General features: G+C 38.2%; 1 protein-coding gene across 1 annotated transcript in view; it reads right to left on the reverse strand.

The window, feature by feature from the left end:
- Window positions 1–5,893: 5,893 nt before the first annotated feature.
- Window positions 5,894–20,487, reverse strand: part of Naf1 (nuclear assembly factor 1 ribonucleoprotein) — a 37,706-nt gene continuing 23,112 nt past the window's right edge. Inside the window, exons 4-8 of the mRNA XM_055618873.1 lie at window positions 18,574–18,656; window positions 14,695–14,855; window positions 10,238–10,289; window positions 8,268–8,370; window positions 5,894–7,042 (exon numbers count right to left, since the gene is read on the reverse strand). Coding sequence (XP_055474848.1) covers window positions 6,600–7,042; window positions 8,268–8,370; window positions 10,238–10,289; window positions 14,695–14,855; window positions 18,574–18,656 — 842 coding nt within the window. The 3' untranslated portion in view covers window positions 5,894–6,599. The remainder of the gene's footprint in view (window positions 7,043–8,267; window positions 8,371–10,237; window positions 10,290–14,694; window positions 14,856–18,573; window positions 18,657–20,487) is intronic.

The following is a 20,487-nucleotide window of genomic DNA, read 5'->3' on the forward strand; positions in this document are numbered from 1 at the left end:
TCTGTTATCATATGCTAATTTATATTCACATATATGCAAATCAGGAAAGTCATGGTTACAAGACAATGAAATATGCTTTCCTTTAGAATCCTGAATGCATTAAGACAAAAACAGTTCCGCTTTAAACCTACCTGACAAGTATTTGTAAATAAGATTTTTGATATTTTACACAGCTCAAACTGCACTGAAAATTCTGTGTGTACACGCATGTGGATGGAGGCATGTTTCACAGGCTTTCTTTGATGGCAAACAGGCAGTGTCTGAGCATGTATTTTAGAAAAGTTCATTGTGTGAACATGTAGATGAATTCATTCTGCAAATGTCAAGTTTTGAATTTGAAAGACGCCTATTTAAGCATCAACTTATTGTCCCTGGCACATAATTAAAATCAGGTGTTCATAAGTGTGTGGATTTATTTCAGGGTCTTCTATTCGATTCCATTGATCCACCAGTAGGTTTCTATGCCAGTACCATGCAGCTTTTATTACTGTTGCACTATAGTACAGCTTGAGATCAGGGATGGAGATACTTCCAGAAGATCTTCTATTGCAGAGGATTGTTTTAGCAATTCTGAGTTTCTTGTTATTCTATATGAAGTTGAGAATTTTTATTTCAATGTCTGTAAAGAATTGTGTTGATAATTTGATGGGAATTGCATTGAATCTGTAGATTGCTTTTGGTAAAATGGCCATTTTTACTATGTTAATCCTGCCAAGCCATGATAACGGAAGATCTATTTTCTGCTTTGTTCTTCTAATTCTTTCTTCAGAGACTTGAAATTTTTTTCATACAAGTCTTTAACTTGCTTGGTTAGGGTCACACCAAGATGCTTTATGTCCTTTGTAGCTATTGTGAAGGGTGTTGTTTCCCAAATTTCTTTCTCAGCCCTTTTGTCTTTTGTATACTGGAGGGCTACTAATTTTTTTATTTTATATCCAGCAACTTTGCTGAAGGTATTTATCAGCTGTAGGAGTTACCTGGTAGAATTTTTGGGGTAATTCAGGTATACTATCATATCACCTGCAAATAGTGATACTTTGACCTCTTCCTTTCCTATTTGTATCCTCTTGATCTCCTTTAATTGTCCTATTGCTCTAGCAAGGATTTTAAGAACTATGTTGAAGAGATATGGAAAGAGTGGGCAGCCTTGCCTTGTCCCTGATTTCAATAGGACTGATTTAAGTTTCTCTCCGTTTAGTTTGATATTGGCTATAGGCTTGCTGTATATTGCCTTTACTATGTTTAGGTATGTGCCTTGTATCCCTGATCTCTCCAAGACTTTAAACATGAATGGATGCTAGATTTGGTCAAATGCTTTTTCAGCATCTCAGGAGATGATCATATGGTTTTTCTCCGTTTGTTTAATGGTGGATCACATCGATGGATTTCCGTATATTGAACCATTCCTGCATGCCTGGGATGAAGCCTACTTGGTCGTAGTGGATGATATCTTTGATGTGTCCTTGTACTCGGATTGCAAGTATTTTGTTGAGTATTTTTGCATCAATGTTCATAAGGGAGATTGGCCTGAAATTCTTTGTTGTATCTCTGTGAGGTGTAGGTATCAAGGTGACTGTGACTTCATAGAAGGAGTTTGCTAGTGCCAAAACCATTCAATGGAAAAAAGATAGCATCTTCAACAAGTAGTGTTGGTCTAACAGGATGTCTACATGTAGAAAAATGCAAATAGATCCATACTTATCACCCTGTACCAAACTAAAATCCAAGTGGATCAAAGACCTCAATATAAAATCAGACACACTAAACCTGTCAGAAGAGTGGGGAAAAGCCTTAAACTCATTGGCATAGAAGACAACTTCCTGAACAGAACACCAAGAGCATAGGCTCTAAGATCAACAATTAATAAATGGGACCTCATGAAACTGAAAAGCTTCTGTAAAGCAAAGTACACTGTCGTCAAAACAAAAAGACTGCCTACAGATTAGGAAAGGATCTTCACCAACCCTATATTTCACAAAGGGCTAATATCCAGTATATAAAAAGAACTCAAGAAGTTAAACAGCAACAAATTAAGTAATCCAATTAAAAAATTGGGGCACAGAGCTAAACAGAGAATTCTCAGTAGAGGAATACAGAATGGCAGAGAAACAAAGAAATGCTCAATATCCTTAGTCACCAGGGAAATGCAAATCAAAATATACCTGAGATTTCACCTTACACCCACCAGAATGTCTAAGATCAAAAATTCAAGTGACAGCACATGCTGGAGAGGATGCGGAGAAAGGGGAACCCTACTCCACTGCTGGTAGGACTGTAAACTTGTAAAACCACTTTGGAAATCCATCTGGTGCTTCATCAATTAGGAATAGCGCTTCCTCAAGATCCAGCTTTACCACTCCTAGACATATATCCAAAAGATGCTCAAGTATACAAACATGGTTGGGCATTTGCTCAACCATGTTTGTAGCAGCTTTATTTGTAATAGCCGGAAGCTGGAAACAACCCAGATGCCCCTCAATTGAGGAATGGATACAGAAATTGTGGTATTTCTACACAATGGAATATTACTCTGCAATTAAAAACAAGGAAATCATGAAATTTGCAGGCAAATGGTGGGGACTGGAAAAGATCATCCTGAGTGAGGTAACACAGACCCAGAAAGATACACAGGGTACATACTCATTCATAAGTAGATATTAGATATATAATGTAGGATAAACATACTAAAATCTGTACACCTAAAGAAACTAATCAAGGAGGACTCTGGCTACGATGCTCAATCCCATTCAGAAAGGCAAAGAAGATAGATATCAGAAGAGGGAGAAAACAGGAAACAGGACAGGAGCCTACCAGCAGGGTATCAGAACAGATGCTGAGACTTATAGCCAAACTTTGGGCAGAGTTCAGGGAATCTTATGAAAGAAGGCGGAGCTAGAAAGACCTGGAGGGGACAGGAGCTCCACAAGGAGAGCAACAGAACCAAAAAATTTGGGCAAGGGGTCCTGATGCAACTTGATGATCTGGGGAAAGAAAAACTCTCCTTTGCTGAGAAAAGAGGGAGGGAGGACTAGAAGGGGAGGAGGGAAGGAGCTACAAGGATGTAAATTGGATAAAATAAATGGAAAAAAAAGAGAAATCGAAAGGAAAAAATTAAAATCCCTTAAAACAATGATACTCCAACCAAGGACCATTCATGGAGATAACCTAGAACCCCTGCACAGATGTAGCCCATGGCAGTTCACTGTCCAAGTGGGTTCCATAGTAATGGGAACAGGGACTGTCTCTGACATGAACTCAGTGGCCTGCTCTTTGATCACCTCCCCCTGAGGGGGGAGCAGCCTTACCAGGCCACAGAGGAAGACTATGCAGCCACTCCTGATGAGACCTGATAGACTAGGATCAGAAGGAAGGAGAGGAGGTCCTCCCTATCAGTGAACTTGGGGTGGGACAAGGGAGAGGGAGGGTGAAGATTGGGAAGGGAGTAGGGAGGGAGCTAAAGGGGGAGATACAAAATGAATAAACTGTAATTAATAAAAAATTAAAAAACAAAAATAAACAGAAATTAAAATAGATTCATAAAATCAATGACCAGCCATTAGTATTGAAAAGAAACATGAAAAATACACTATGCTTGAGCCTGTATCTCTTCAAAACATCATAGCACTTGAGAATACTGCTTGTAGACACAAAGTAGCCTTTTAAATACTGGGACCTTAAATCCCTCTTCACATAAGAATTTAAAATAACAACACTCAGCTTTTAATCAAACGATGTTTTATTAGCAAAAACAGTAACACATAAAGGTAAAAGAAAGCATATAAAGGAGTAGGGTAGTGAAAAGTGGGAAAAAAGAAACACTGCTCCTAGCTGTCTCTGTCCCTTCTCCATTTAGCATTGATAACTAGGGATTGTTACTAAACACCTCACTACATAGTAACAGACATATTTTGGTATTTACATCACTTTTACAGAATGTTCTGCTGTGGTCTGGCTTTCCCCTCCCAAACTCATGCTTCTTATTGGAACAGTAATAGTTAAGTGGGATCTTTAAAGATGGGCTTAGACAATGGGCTGTTGCCTCAATAAAGTGGTATGATAAACAAATATCCCATTTTCCTCAATTGTTTTCACCATGTGATAAAGTAGCAAGAAGGCCCTTGCTAGGCATTGGAACTTTGACACTGGGCTTCCAGGACTCCAAAACTGTGAGGCAGTCATTTTTATTTGACCCAACCTGTGGTATCCTGTTACAGTAGTGCACTGCCTATAGTAAGGCACAGCCCTCAGTAAATTTTCAAACTTTTATTCCAGATGTTCAAAAGGCAGTCTCACCCTGGTTCTTTCAAAATTTATGCTTAAAAACCCATGTTTGTGGGTGTCTAAGGAGACCAGAAGAGGGATTGCGTTACCCTGGTAGTTATGTCAGTTGCAAGCAGCCAAACATGGGTTCTGGGAAACAAACTCTGACCCTCTAGAATTGTAGCAACTGTTGACCACTAAGCAATTTCTCCAGCCCTCAATAACTATTTCTATTCATTACACATCTGATTACTATGAACTGGGCTATCTTTTCTCTAAAAGAAAAAACAGAATTCAGCTTTAAAAATCAACCATAGTAGCTTATTGTCAGCAATAACATTTCCATGCTACATTTATTAACCGTCGACTGCAGAAACAACTGTCTGCGTTGTAACCCTTGAGTATTCAGATTTAGTGCAGAAACGCTTAAGGGTTTCCTATTTGAAGTAAGACACAATGACTACATTTACCTTTTCAGGTTGGAGCTTAGGGCCAAGGTGATTTTAAATGAGCTCTACAATTAAACTGAGGATGACAATCCTGCACCATTTCTCTCTTACAAAAGGCAGCTGGTCTATAAGTCTGTGTCCTGCTCCAAAATCCACAGAGTGGGCAATTTGTGAACAATACAAATTAAGGTTTTTAGTTCTGCAGGCTGGAAAATGCCAGCAGCTTCTTTGGTGTTGGCCCATTTGTTCTCCAAAGCCAGTACCTTTTACCCAGATCTTCCAAGCAGAGGGGTAGAAAAGCCACAGTACAGAGCATTCACCCACTGACAAGTAGATTCTTTCATGAGGAATCACATCTGATAGGCCCCATCCCCAATACCACCCATACTGGAAGAAAAACAGCAGACACGTTAGCAATTGGGTTCACCTCAAAGAATTGACTACAAAACATATCCTGAGAAGACATCCACCCTGAAATGCTAAGGATATACAACTTGTAGCCAGTTTTTCTCACTGATACAACCTCATCTCCACTAGTACCCAAACTTAGCTCATCCACATTTAAGTGAGTTGTCAAAAAAGCTGCAGTAATGTATTTGCCCTGAAATATCTACAGACTAAGGCGAAATTCTGTGGAAGAGCAGTATGTATTCTTAACTGCTGGGCCATGTTTCCATTCCAAATACAATCTTACTCTAAATTCTATCAATCAAAAACATTCTACAAAGCAGAAATACACACTATAAACTAGACTAAGTAAAGCCTCGTATGCCAAGGCAGAGCTCTGTACCTATCTTTTACAAATGCTGCAGCTGTCTCTTTCTGTATTGAGTGAAGTGGGACCTCAATGCAAACAGAGCTGACGGTCTTTGAATGAGTTATCTCCAAGTTCCCCATGTGCTGTACAAACATAGTATTCTAAGCATGCCAGGGAAGGAAAGATTAGGATGCACCAACTAAGTATAAAGTGCTAAGAGAGAAACCTGGATTCAACTCCTTGCCATTGTAATGGCTAAGTAACAGCTAAGTGGCCTCTTCTGCGTGGTCAGGCTCCTCAGTTAATAAATGGAGTGTATAAACTACACTGAAGGCCAACTCAAGTACCAACGACCATTAATTGCTCATCATTTACGCCAATGCTGGCAAACAACACTCATTTAATTGAAAACTCTAAATTCACTCTGTCAATTCAATAGGCATTTATTAGGCCTGTCACTTGTGTCAAATACTGGAAAGCCTGGGAACAGACACAGAAGACACATATACACCAATGCACACCTTAATGTAAGTGACTGAACAGCAATGCTTTTTAAATAATGTGCTTAAGTAATGGAGATCTACATAGACAGTGGAAGTTGTCAATGTATAGTTAAAGCCAAACAGCTACTGAAAGCTTCTTCCAATGGCGTCTTTCTCCTTCACACTCGTAACTTGCGTAAGGAAATAAAATTTAAAGAATTCTTAACACTTGTAGTCAATTCCAAGGGTGTCAAGTTTATAAAAATGCTTTAAAGACTCTTAGTAGGACTTCAACATGTTAAGATTATACTAGAAAGACAACCAGTACTCAGCACATGACAAAACCATTACTGTGCATGCTGTTTCCTGGGTGGGATAGTGGAGGACATGATTCAACATTTTATTTAAAATATTACCTGAACTGGATTCTTCTCCAAGAATGAGATGAACTGTCCCTATAAATACCATTACAAATATATATGAACTCACAACTGAAATATATTTGAAATATATATGAACGTACAACTGAGTCATTTCATTTAGTATTTTACAATGTTTTAAAAAACTCAAACTCCATAATAGATTTTCCTTAAAAAATTCTTTACCATATAATCTGCACAGTTCATATTTCTCTGATATACAAACATAGACCTAATAGTAACGTCCAAAATGTGAAGAATTACTCTCCCCAGGAGAGGGAGGTGGAGGAGGAGGTGGTGGGGGCAGAGAGTATGGTAAATTAAGCAAAGGATGAGAGGCCATGTTAGGTGCAGCCCATCCCATGCTCAAAGAAGGAGGTGGAGGCGGGGGCGGGGGTGGGACTGAAAAGTTATGCATATCAAACATGGGCGGGGGAAAGGGATAGTGGGGCATGACGGGATTATCTTGTCTCTGAGGTGGAAACCCCAAAGTCTCTTGAGATGCCATGTGGTCTGAATTATAGAACTGATGAGGTGGGGGCCTGCTGTGGCTTCCTCGAGAGTATCTTCCCCTGGGAAAGCCTCGAGGGAATTCCCTGTTTTGATATCCTTTTGAATGTTCTGAAAGAGAGCCGTAAGCATTCCGATTCTGATGCATTTCACCAACATCTTCACCTTTGATGGCAGAAAAGCAAAATTAAAATTAAAATACAGTTTAATATATCAAGTTTAATATATCAAAAACTGAACTCTATCCCTTAAGTTATTAACATGACAGAAAACTCAATTTTAAATGAACTGAAAAGGCACAACTTACTGCTTAAGGATTAGGAAAAGCCAGCAAGACAAAAACGTTTAGCAGTAACTGCATCCGAACACCACAAAAATCCCACAGCATTATTCCCACCCACACTCAAGGCTGAGCAGGATGGCTACATTCTTGCTTAATATTTGTCCTAGACAAATCAAAATTTATTTTTAAAAACCTGTACAAAGATATTTATAAATTTACTCCTAACTAAAAATGCCAACAGGCCAGATATTTCTTAATGGTTAAGTAGTTTGAAAATGCATGATGCATATCCCCCGTCCGTAAAGAAACAATCTACACATCTGGCAACTTGCATGGATTTTCAGGAAACCATGATTAGCAGCAAAAGCTAATGTGTGATATTTACAGCTGTGTAATCCACTGCAGGATTCCAGTTACATTCCTGAAATGGCCACAGATATTAAGAAATGGAGAATAGCACTGACAAAGCAACCCAGGGGTAAGCACCTGTACACGCAAGGCCATGAAGCACTACAAAACAGAGAAGGAGCAGAAAAACAGACAGATGCTTGTTGTGAACTGATATGAGAAAGCAGCCACAACTAGATTGCAAATGAAGGAGCATTCCACTCTGGCCTTAGAAATACAGGGCCTTGAGGATATCACCTCAATAATAATCCTAGATGTGAGATAGCAAATTTACAAGATGTTGCAAGTGAAAGAAATGGGGGTAAAGGGCACATAATAAATCTCTCCTGTTGTTTACTACAACTATGTGAATTTACAATTATCTCAAAAAGTTTAATTTTTAAAAAGAAAAGATTCTAAAAGGGAAAGTAAAAATACATAGTGTGACATGGGTGGCATACTACTGAATTCTAAACATGGGCAAATAGGTTTCTTGAGAAAACCACGTTGTAAGCACGCTGCCTCTATCAGACTCAACTTGTTACTATAGCTTCAGATGGAGCACATCAAAGGGCTCTCGACACAGCCCATGCTGTGCAATGCCTCCTACGCGAGGGGCACTAGGAGATAAATGGAGAAAACCCTGGCGTTCTCATTAATGCTTACTTACATATTTGCAGATAAAGTCCAAAAATGATTATAAAAAAATAATACACTCACTTGACTCATTCAATTCGGATTTGAGTTTTTTCCGGCCTTGAAGTTGAGATTTTTTTCTCTGTTTGGCTTCTTTTTCTTTTTCATCATCACTGAAATCCAAGGCCTTACAGAGAAAAGTAGAGATTCACTTACTATTCGTTTGCCAATGAAACAGTAGGCACTTGTAGTTGAGGCTCAAACTGCTGCTTACTCACTGACCATGAGGAAAGGTGGCTCATTTCAACTTAATACTATCTATTAATATGTGACAAGAAAAACTGGTTACTTTGTTTTTAAGTCCTAATAATTTTATTAAGCTGGATACTCTTATTTTTTTTCTCCCAGTTTATTTAATTCCTAGAAAGCTTCAGACAAGTAGGTAACTTTAAAATGCCCAAATTAGCATCCTTCAGAGATGGAATACATATTCCATGCCCTGGCCAGAAGTCCTGCTTTAAATCCTGCTTTAAGATTCATCATCATGCCAGCTGACAAAGAAAGCAGTAATGAAGACTAAGCTATTTTCACATGTCACCAGATCCAAAACAGAAATCAAAGACATCATTCTATGACTGGTTCACTCAAACTTAGACACAGGCATTGCCCATCAGCTAACATTATAGTAAGTTCAATCTCGTTCTTCAGAATACGAACTATGATGCACACATACTGACAGTGTTAGAAGAGTGCCAGGCTGAGCAAGGAGAGTGAAGGAAGTGAGACTTTCTGGCATGAATGGATTGAGAATATATACACAGTAAAAAGAACAAGGCACATAAAACAAAATGCTTTGTAAAGCAAACCAGAGCTTTTCTCTCATACAACAGAATTAGAACTACTTTCTCAGGAGTGAGGGAAAAATTTATAATTGGGAGAAGTTTTAGAGATTACTTTGAGTAAATTTTGCTCTCATCCCCTAAAATAATTTTTATAATATAACTTCAATTTTGCATTCATGTAATATTTAAAGCAACTATAAATTTTGCATATATACATTAGAATTGTAAGTAAAGATGACTAAGAATTATTTCTAAGAAATCTTTAGGTCTTTTATGAATGTCTAGCATTTTCCCATGGTCTAAAATTAGAGAATTCTTCTAGACTGTAAGGTGTCATTAACAACTATATAAAATTAAAATCTAACATTTTTATAAACTAGTTTGCCACCCCCCCAAAACCAAAATCATACAGCATGTGAGATTTAATTCTGTAAAACACAACCTGAATCAAACCAATTTCACAAAAACTTAGTATTACCAAAATTAACTTTACTCTTGAGGACTAAAATGAAGATTTAACAGGATTAATTTAAGACCCATGTGAATAACCAAACACCTTTTGGTATAGATACCAAGATAGTCCACTCCCTGAGTTAAGTAATTCATGCCTGTAAAATCTCCTGGAGCAGACATAAACCTGGTTCATATCTCAAAAAAGTTAGAAATTAATCCAGACCAAGAACTTCAGTACTGTTTGAGATATCTGAAGTATTCAGAAATTAAATCTTCAATTAAACCAAAACCACCACAAAATCTTTAGAATATCCTATTCTCTATCACCTGGAATGGAAACAAATAATCACTACTCATTTGCATGTGATTCCCAAATAAATTCCACAGCTCTAGGCGGTTTAAATCATTAGCCCAACTCAGGAGATGAAACTAAGGTCCTAGTGACATACATGGACACAAAAATAAGAGATGGAGTTTCAGAAGAGTAACTGTGTTGCACATACATGAGGAGTAGAGTCAGGCATCTGCTCATGACTCCATCCCCAGGCCCAATGAGTGGCTTGCTTTGCATCACAGCCAAGGGCCATCAGGTCTCACAGTGACTGTCACTAAACTTAAAAAACTCGACTTTAAGGAATACCATTTTGTCTATCAACAAAGTTGATAAAATGAGAATTATAAGTTGGAATGAATGAACAATGTATATAATTAAGGCATGTGCTGCCTTGTGAAACAGTAAGTGAAAAGGTTCATACTAACTTCTGGAGGTGGTTCCTGATCATTCTTCCAAGAGGCATCCGATCCTCGGTCCCTAGAACAGATCAGATTCTGTTATATGTGAACAGGAAGAAACTAAAAGACTATCTTTTGTGTCCTTTACCAATCTCAAATAACGTGGCATTTTATAAGAAACACACACGCTGGGACACATGTAAGTGTTGGCACTGGGAACTGGGATAAAAGGCTATGTATACGGTGCAAAGTAAGCGGTTCTGTTCTTTTGATTTTCATTTTCAAGATGCCTGACTTCTGTATAAAATTTGTTCCACACCCACACATAAGAAGATATTCTAGCTGCTGCAGACATGAACAATAACAGAGCAACTCTCTCTAGAGCTTCATGGGACAAAGGCAAAGCCACAAGTTGTCTTTCCTTAACTCACCTAAGAAAAACCAACAATTAATTCTCTGTGAGTGATTCTCAAAACCAAAGACTGGTGAGTTTGTGAAGGAGGAACAGTGAGACACTGTGCTTTATCAGACGCCTATATGAAATGAGTTATTAGAGATGAAATCAGTAATTTTGGTGGGAAGTTTTACAATGTGAAAAAGTTTAAGTATTTAGAGTATAATTATAATTTCTGAAACTTCATTTTAAATCTGTTTAATATGAACTATTTCATGGTTTCAGGGATCTTTCTTATTCAGCTACATTAATACAAATTATTCTGACCAGATGTACTCACTATTTTAAATTAGACCTTAAAAATAAATGAGATGCTCCAGATTTAGTGCCACTAAAATCAATGTAACAATGACATTGATGTTACAGAATGAACACTAAATTGCTTTAAAAATTTAACTGAGATCTTTGACATTATATATGGTGCCTCCATTCTGATATTTTCACTAGCTGAAGATTAAGACAAAATTAATCTGCCAGATCAGAGTCTGAGCAACCCAAGGTTGAGATGAAGCTGTTTAATCAATGGTGGCAGGTGGGAGTCTCTGTGTTTGCTAGGCACGGTGACTTTCCCTGCCACTCTCTCTATGTGTTTGCTGACGTCCTTAAAGTTACCACTGTTTGTTGAGTTCTAGACATCTAGCCTGTGACTACATGAAGCTGAGGATGGCTACAAAGCAGCTCAACATGAAATCATAAATCTAACACTAAGCTGTGTGTGCGTGTGTGTGTGTGTTTGTAATATGACTGCAATTTCAAGGTGTGGATTTTGTAGACAACATCATGTCATAATGTCAAAAGTTTGAGCACAACTGGTAGGCTTTCAAATGCTACTAAGAGCCAACAAACGGACAAGCTTGACACTTCCTTTCTGTAGTACCGCAATCAGAGATTCTTACAAAGGCAATCCACTCTTTAGTTGTCTTGGTGAGGTGACAAAAACACTCTCACCCAGAGGGTCTCAGTTCTGATAGAAACATCAACCTGGGCAATTAGACTACTGTTGTGGAACAAGGACAGGGCAGGAGAAGAAGGAGAGAAGAGGCCTGGATATTGGTTCTGGACAGCTAAGGCCACCCCAGACCTCTATGTCCCCATAGCATGAGTTGGTGGCCTCGAAACATGGCTTGTGGCTCCCAAGGAATAGTCAGAAGTGAGTCCCGTTTGATTGTTTCAGTGGGGGTTCTGGAGTGGACAGAAATGACTCTGTGGTCCCTCTCAGGAGAGGGAAGGACTAGCGTGAACAGGCCTTGGCCAGAGCTCTAGCCATGCTTTAGCACGATGATGTATGAGCCTACAATGACTGAGGGCTCAACCAGAACTTATCTCAGGCCTTGGACCCTATCATGGGTCTTGGTACTTTGAGGGGCCCTATATTATGAGTGGGTTCCATGGCTTCTGGGTCCTGTTGAGTAGGTAGGAGGTGTCAGGAGAACACAGAGCTCCCTGGAGTCACTTGTTTCTACTGCGGGAGCCTGTGTATGTCTGTGTACCTTCCGTGCCCAGTGTCTGTGCGATGGGCTCAGCAGGGATCCTCAGGGGAGGCTTTGGACAGGGCTGGGAGTGGAGGTGAATATGGCTTTTGAATGTGGCTTTTGGAGCATTGGCTGGGAGTACCTATGTCCATTGACAGAAGCTCTGCCTACACTTCCCTGATGGAGGTCTTGGTTTCTGGCCAGGGAGCCGTGGTGTCTTTGGGGTAGCATGCTCAACCCAATTGTACCTACCTGACATTTCAGTCTTGGAAAAATTCCCAAGCTCTCTGGAATCTCTGTGTGTGTGTGTGTCTGTCTGTCTGCCTCTCTCTCTGTATTTGTGTGTGTGTGTGTAGGTACAAAAGTGTGTGTAAGAGTGGAGGCCTGAAGCTGATGTCTTCCTTGCTTGCTCTCCACATTATTCATGAGCCAAAAATCTGTCACCCGAACCTGGTGATTGTTGATGTGGCCAGCCAATTTGTTCTGGGCATCCTCTGTCCCCCTTCTTCCTGAGTGCTGTGACTGTAGGTAGCCACAGTGTGTGCCTGATACTCTGGTGCTGGGGATATGAACTCTGGCCTTTACGCTTGTACAACAAGTATTTTATCCAAAGAACCACTGTCCAGCCTCTACTCTCCGTGTCTTGAGAAGCCACTGCATCAAGCTCCAGCCTCCTTCATGGATGCTTTGTTGCAGGTTTCCTCCCATGGAAACACATACTGTATACGTTACACTCCCATGTCTGTGTGGTCTCAGGGGCTTATCAGGGCCCCTGTTGATCCTCCAAAGTAGCCCGGGGCATTGTTTTAGTTTCCTCATGTAGCTCATTTTCTTCCAGAATATAATCAGTTTCTTTGGGACTCAGGATTCTCAGCCCTTACAGTTTGGGTAGGCGTGACTCCACACCTAGCTAAAGCTTCAAGGTGCACGCAGCATCCTGCACTTTCCATTAGAGTCAGTGGTCATCAGCTCACAGGAGAGCAGAGGACTGAAAGGCCAATCAGAGTTCGAAGTAACCAGATCAGGGGGTGACCCATGACATCAGGCAGCCCAATCAAAGCCTGCCCTGAAATGTTTTGCTGGAATAACTAAGAAGGAAACAGGCATAAAAAAAGCCAGTGTTGGCATCATTTATTGGATGTAGGCATTGGGAGAGGTGCACACCCTTCCTGGTTTAAGTCCTTCTGTGCTCTGTACCTGGTCATGAGTCTACCCAAGTGAAAGATGAGCAACTCAAGGCTCAGAAATATGGTGGCTTTGGAGATGGCCCAGGTAATATTTTGCAAAGCCGGAATGTGATTTCAAATCTGTCCACTTATCAATGACTGTTTTATCATGCAGTCAGCTGTCATTAACCTGTTTACCTCATATAAATTCAGTGTTCCCTTTGAATACAGCCAGTACTAGAGATGATGCATAGGATTCTCAGTCTGGAGTTGATAAAGGTAACAGGAAAATTTAAGCAACCCAAATTCACTAAGGAAACAACAAGCAACAAAACAGCAAGCGACAAAAAGCTAACTAAACTAGCCTGTTAGGGGTGGAACTGCGACGGGGCAGAAATACTTTGCTCTGAAAGCCAAGCTCTACAGTCAGGTAGGTACAAGAAGACATCAAAATGAATAAATGGGAGAGTATTTCTACAGTACAGCCTTACTGTTCACTTCTCTGTTTTACTCGTATTTCTTCTAAGAACTGAAAATCAAGAATAAAGAACCACTTTTACGTAACTATTTTGTAAGTATTTTTAGAAAACCTTTTTGGGTATCTGTTAAAGGTTCTATATGTGGGGCATACACAGGGTAACATCTTATTTTTCAAGGAAAAATAAATATAAAGCCCTTATGACTTAGTATCTATTTAATTTATCCTGTCACTACTTCATGTAGGAGAATCAAGTACACAAAGCTAGAAAAATAACTGAGGCCAAATGGTTCTCCATCAGATTCTTACAGATGACTTGTATAAAGACCAAAGTTTCACTTCTGAAAATAGAAAATGAATTTTAGAAAACTGATTTAATATAAAAATGTACAGGGAACTTCTTATGTGGTACATCTGAGAATATTTTTATAAGGCTAGGAATGGTGGTACAAACTTATAAACTTAGCAGCAGTGTGAAGGAGACAGGATGGTCAGGAATGAATCCAGCTTGAGATACATGATACTCTACCTTAAACAAAGAAACAACAAACAAAAAACAAACTAAAAACAGTTCTTTAAACTTGTAACTTTATTGGAAATATTTTTTTGTGCAGTAATACTAATACTGAAGTAGTTTGTATAATAAAATATATAATGGAATTTATAAAGCTTTATGTTCTACAAGTGATGTAATCCTAGTGGCTGATCATGTTATTTGGGTAAAATAGAAAATTACATATTTTCTACCTGTTAATGCTGATGACAAATCACAGCCCTCAAAGTTATTCACGAAAAGAAAAATGAGCTCTCTGGAATACAGCCACCATTTAAGTAGAAGAAACCGCCATCTATGGAGAATCACTCTTAAAATGTAAATTGCTCACACAGGAAGAACATAGCAGTAAAGCACTTACTGTTGGAGTTTTTCTGTGAATATATACTGAGTGAAGTCTTTCATGGACGGAGCAAAATACATAGTGTCCTTTATTTTGATACCTTTACTCTCAATGTGATCTGAAGAATTAAACCGTAACACATAAAATGGATGGGCAACAGGTCCAAATATCTCAAATATCTACAAAACAGAAGACACGGAATATGTATCTTTCAATAATGATTTAAAAAAGTAGCAAGATTTTTATAAACACTGATAAATGCTAAAACAAGGCAATTCTATGTAGTAAATTATTTAATTTTACACTTGAAGATTTTATATTTTGATTACAAATGCAATAGTTTATTGCAAATTTATTTTTTTGCAAATAAAACAATAGCAAGTTTGTTTTCTGGTAAATTAAAATTATTTTGGTGGTACCTGCTAGATACAAATATGAATTATAAACTCCTAGAAACTACGGAACACAGCCAAAAGTAGGGATCTTACATGTAAAACATAAAAGCAAGCTAAAGTATCAATTATGTTGCTTTTGTCAAATGTTGATGTTTTGGAAAGTGGAGCAGAGCAGCTGGGACAGTGCTTAGAGCTGCAATCCCAGGCATGGAGGCATGAGCTGGATCCCTGCTCCAAGTTCTGTTCTCCATAGCTACGGTGAGTGCATAACAATCCTCCTCCAAGGCACACTTTATTACCTTGTACTACGAGCTCAGGCAGTTTCAGGGTGTTTCACATGCATTCAGTTGCACATGTGAAGATGGAGTCATACGCTAGCCTTGATCTGGAAGCGGTGCGACTGTCACAGCTGAGAGCATGAAGATTAAAGAGTGTAATCTTTACCAACTAACTAACTCACAGAGTGTGCCTGTTTTACCACCCCTCAGTGCGTGGTTGGCTAGGTGTTCTCATTCTGTGGTTCAGTATCTTATTCATCTTCATTACACAACAAAACGACAAGCCTAACAAGATAAAACTATTCTTAAGTTTATGAATACTCTAAAAATACGCAGTGGTAAAGAAAATAAAAACTAAAGGTAGCAACATTAATATTAATACTTCTTCTAATTTAAAAACTAAAACCATAATTCAGTAATACAGCAAGATAAAAGCTTTAAAAATGTTTAGAAAACTAGACTTCTTCCAAGGAGAGCTGCAGGGATGAAGGACTGTCAGCACTGTCACTCTAACTGGCCTATACTGTAACAACTTAAGGCATTCCATTATCTGACCTTTAGTAACCGGAAACTTCTAACTTCCTGGATAAACAGGATAAAATAGTGATAATCTACATCATAATAAAAACCTCTTATAACTCCAATTATACAAGGTAATCACTGTAACTGGTACATGAGGCTCATCCCCAGGGTCTCATTCCCTGGAGAGTATGAGGCCACTTAACTTTGGCAGTGATTTCACCTAAGGATACCTCTGAAACTTAAGGCTTACATAGAGCTTGGCTTATTCTAAAACTGCAACACTGAAAATTCTTGTATACATTTAAACTAATCCTTTCTTTAGACCTGAAGTATTTTTGCTTCAGAGCTGCAACTACTCCATTATAAAGTTTTAAGTAAAAAAAAAAGTATTGGGAAGTAATGGGAAGGTTAGCACAGGCTCAGTGGTGTTCATGGTTGTAACTCAGTCACAGGAAAACTTGGCTGAGTTCGAATTAACAACTTACCTAATAAAGATTATTTAAAAGAAGAATGTAGTAGCATTATTTTTAAACAACACAAAGAATCAATCAATCCAGAACCTTATGGATGGACCTCAGAGTATATATCTGATGTTGAGCAACACCTAAGGATGAAAATGTGAAGAGCAGCTCTGCAGTAGGGCTCTGGGTAGTGTGCCTCCTCAGAGTCCCTACAAGTTCTCTGCACCCCTACCCTAACATTCTACTCAACTTCAGAAAGTCTGTAACTGCACACCACCTAATATGAAATTAAAATAGGAAATTTTACACTGCGAGAAGAAAAGCATAAAAAAGCAGTAAGAACTGAGACTTTTATTCTGAGCCACCTACAAGAATCTTAAATATGGTATATCCTATAAAATTTTTATACAAAGGATTCCTGTCAAAGCAGTTAACACATGCCACTACCACAAAATGGCACTTATACAGCATATGAAGCTGTGAGGAAACAAGTCGTAACACAGTATGCAGTCCCCAAGTTCCTATCTCGTAGCTCTTCTCAGGTCTCTTGAATGCTGCATGGCAAAGGCCCAACTGTGTGTGGACCTGGCAGCTGACACAGCCTCGAGTGAGAACGAGCTACACCTCCCTTCTACCCACTCTCCAGGTCAGAGTCAGTCACGCTAGACCAGGTTACTCCTATTTTCTCCCAAACAGAAATCTATCAGGAAAGAGACCTAAAACAGCTTGTATTTCTTATTCTGGATACTGTTTTGTTTCACAAATTTCTTTAGCCAACTCTACTTCAAACCCATTTCAGAGAAAAGGTGACAGACCTATAACTATGTTTTATTTCCTTCTTTGTTTAGGATAGGATCTCATTCAATTCTGCTCAGACCATCGAATGTTGGATTACCTACCACTTTTCAATTTTACAAAGTTCTCTAAATAAAATTTAAACCCAGAAGTAATTTTTACCTCCATGCATATAATTTTCATCTAATGCATTGACTAGTCTGAAAATTCCCATGTATTTGTGGTATAAAAATGTTATAAATGCCATTTGTAGGCCAAGTGTGGTGGCACACACCTTTAATCCCAGCAATCCAGAGACAGAATCATGTGTGAGTTTCCAGGCCAACCTGGTCTACAAAAGGAACACACACACACACACACACACACACAAACAAACCCTGGCTTCATGGGGTGGTGGTGGTGGTGGTGGTGGATGGGATGAGATGGATGGACAGACAGGATGACAGCTATAACAACAAAAAAACCTAAAGAACACCATTTTAACATTAAATAGGTAAAGCATGTATTTTGAAATTTAAACTGCCTAAGGGAGCTACCATGAGAAAAAAGCAAATGTTATGAAAACCGTAATAAGATTTAAAGAAAAAATCAATTTCAGTAATTTTATTTCAAATTAAAAGAAAAATTAAGTAACAATTTTCCTTGCTTCTTTCCTCCCCTGTCTGTTACCACTTCCTTGAGGCCAGCAAGAAGCATTCTGTTTCTGCCAGGGCAAATCTGGTTTCTTCTGAAATAGTACACTAGGCACAGAAAGCTATGCACAGCATGGTCATGTAGCCTCTCCCACTCTTTCCCTCTATTCACCCTAAGATTGTTTTATCTGGTGTGGAGATGCACACTGGCATCAAAACCATTTCAGAGGAGGAAAAGCACACACTGTCCTCCACACCCAAACCTGCCTCCCTTCACAGCTTTCCCCCAAAAGAAAAAATTCTCAATGCCAATAAATTCTGTCACCCACTGCTTTGCAGTTGGCCATGGTAAACAAGCCTGCCAGATTTAACATATGTAGGTGAGGAAAGGTGACAGAACTCAGTAAAACTTGATACTTTCTAATCTGTTTTAAAATTAAAAACAGTGGAGAAAGCAGAGAACAGAGAAAGGTATTTGAGTTCTCCCAGGAATATTCCCTTTTTCCGACTCAATGTAACTTACTTTACTCTCCTGAAACAAACAAACAAAAATCTCATCTAGGAAGAACTAAATTGCTAAGAAATTAGTGTTTAGAACTTCTGCCCTTGTATCTAACAAAGAGAAAAAAAATTCTTCACATGGGAATGTACTGATCTATATGGCAAAGAATTCTACGGGATAGTAAGCCAATTTATGAAATACATAAAGAATCAAGAATGAATTAAAACTTGATGACTTGTCTAATAAACTCTTAGGACAAACAAGAGCAACTAGAAAACAAAGTAACAATAATTTGAGTGAGTTTTAACAAACCTTCCCTGCTGCTTGTCGATCACTTTTGAAAATGACAGTATCCTCATTAACTGGAGGTATATTAGCCATAGACTCAATTATTACTGAAAAATAGACAAGAGAAGACAGATTATGGTTTAAAAAGATCAACTAGTATTTTAAATATAACCTAAGCTTTAAGTGCAATATAACCTAAAATTTAAGGAGGCATAACATACTTCAGTAATTATTCATTAGTAAATAAAATCTTAATTAGCAAACCAAGATAGATTGTTATTTTAATAGAAAAAACTGTAATTCAGTCAGGCGTGGTGGTGCTCGCCTTTAATCCCAGCACTCAAGAGGAGAAACAGGCAGATTTCTGTGAGTTCGAGACCAGCCTGGTCCAGGACAGCCAGGGCTACACAGGGAAACCCCGTCTTTAGGCTTAAACAAATTTAAGCTGTGTACATTTTTAAATAGTTTTTAACAAATATATCATCTAGTCTCAACATTTCTATTAAAGAGAACAGAAACTGTCCTACAAAGTTTTGCTTTCCTACTAACAAATGAAAAGTCATGAAAGCATATTTCTTTGAATAAATGAAAGCAAGGTGATAACGGGCCCATTGTAATTTCTATTCCATATCTTTCTTCTCAAAAAAACAAACATATGCTATCCCAAGGGTTTAGCGTAATACACAATTCTTATAAATGCTACAGATTATATTATATTATAGCATTATATATAATATATATTATAGCATTATATATATGTATTATATTATAGCATTCTTACAAATGCTACAGATTTTAAGCTGTTTTACACAGTAACGTGCAACACATACACACCATAGCACTCAAAAAGTTACAGTAACACATATCACTATTTTACTATACAGATAATGCCATTTTCACTGGAAATGAAGTTCTTATTATTAAAGGTAACCCAGAATTTTTCTGTTGTACCTCAATTTATTTCTTCAATTAATGGTTAGTTCTAAGTTCTAAATATAAATGCATAATGTGAAATTCAGGAGACCCATGAACATACAAACATACGCAGTAAATAAATAAAATGTAAAGAAATATGTATAATGAAGTTTATGTACATGCAGTAACAGGAGTTAAGTTTAAGAATTATTTCTATAAAAATACTTTTGCTTTAATTCAAATTTAAATCAAAAATGACAAAATTATGATAAGTACTGATCTATAAAAATATTGACATAGCTATTGTTTAGGAAAGGGTCAAAAAATAAAGTTCTACTTCAGCTATTTTTACAACTGATCAAAGAAACAAGACTTGAATTCTGTCTTATACAGGTTTTACAAATTAATAGGACTTGTAATATAGTTGCTTTCTCAAATTCAAAATTGTATGGCTTTGTCAGCCAACTGCAGCTTTTTGAATTTATTTTATTTTAAGAATTAGTGTAACTGCCAAATTCCCCACCATATACAATCTTGGGATGCAGAACAGAAAACTTAAGCCACATTGAGTGGGTTATGTAAGGGAAAACCCCTGCACCTAGGGCCTTGTAGGGTCAATCACATGATCCTTGGTTGTTCATTTTTCTAAGAAATTCTGCAAACTTCTAACCGGAGCAAACCAAGGTTAATGGGAGAGGATGGAGTTCATCCTTGAAGGAAAATCTCTGTCTCTTCTACATATAATACACATTTAGGGACGAAGTAACAGCCTCCATACTTTCTCATGGTCAAAGAAGAGAAGAGGAATGATATGAGGAGATTTTTCATTCTCAGGAGGTACTACTAATAATTCTCCTGGCTGTGCAGAAAACCATTCCAAGGGATAATCAAAAACAGAAGAAATGATGGACAAAAGATAACAGAAGAGAAATTCCTGGCTTTAAGAATGAGGCAGGAGTGCAAGGAATCTTATGAAAGAAGAGGGAGATAGTAGGACCTGCAGAGGACAGGAGCTCCACAAGG

The sequence above is a fragment of the Psammomys obesus genome, unplaced genomic scaffold, assembly GCF_907164565.1.
Source record: "Psammomys obesus unplaced genomic scaffold, mPsaObe1.curated_primary_1811, whole genome shotgun sequence".
NCBI lineage: Eukaryota > Metazoa > Chordata > Mammalia > Rodentia > Muridae > Psammomys > Psammomys obesus.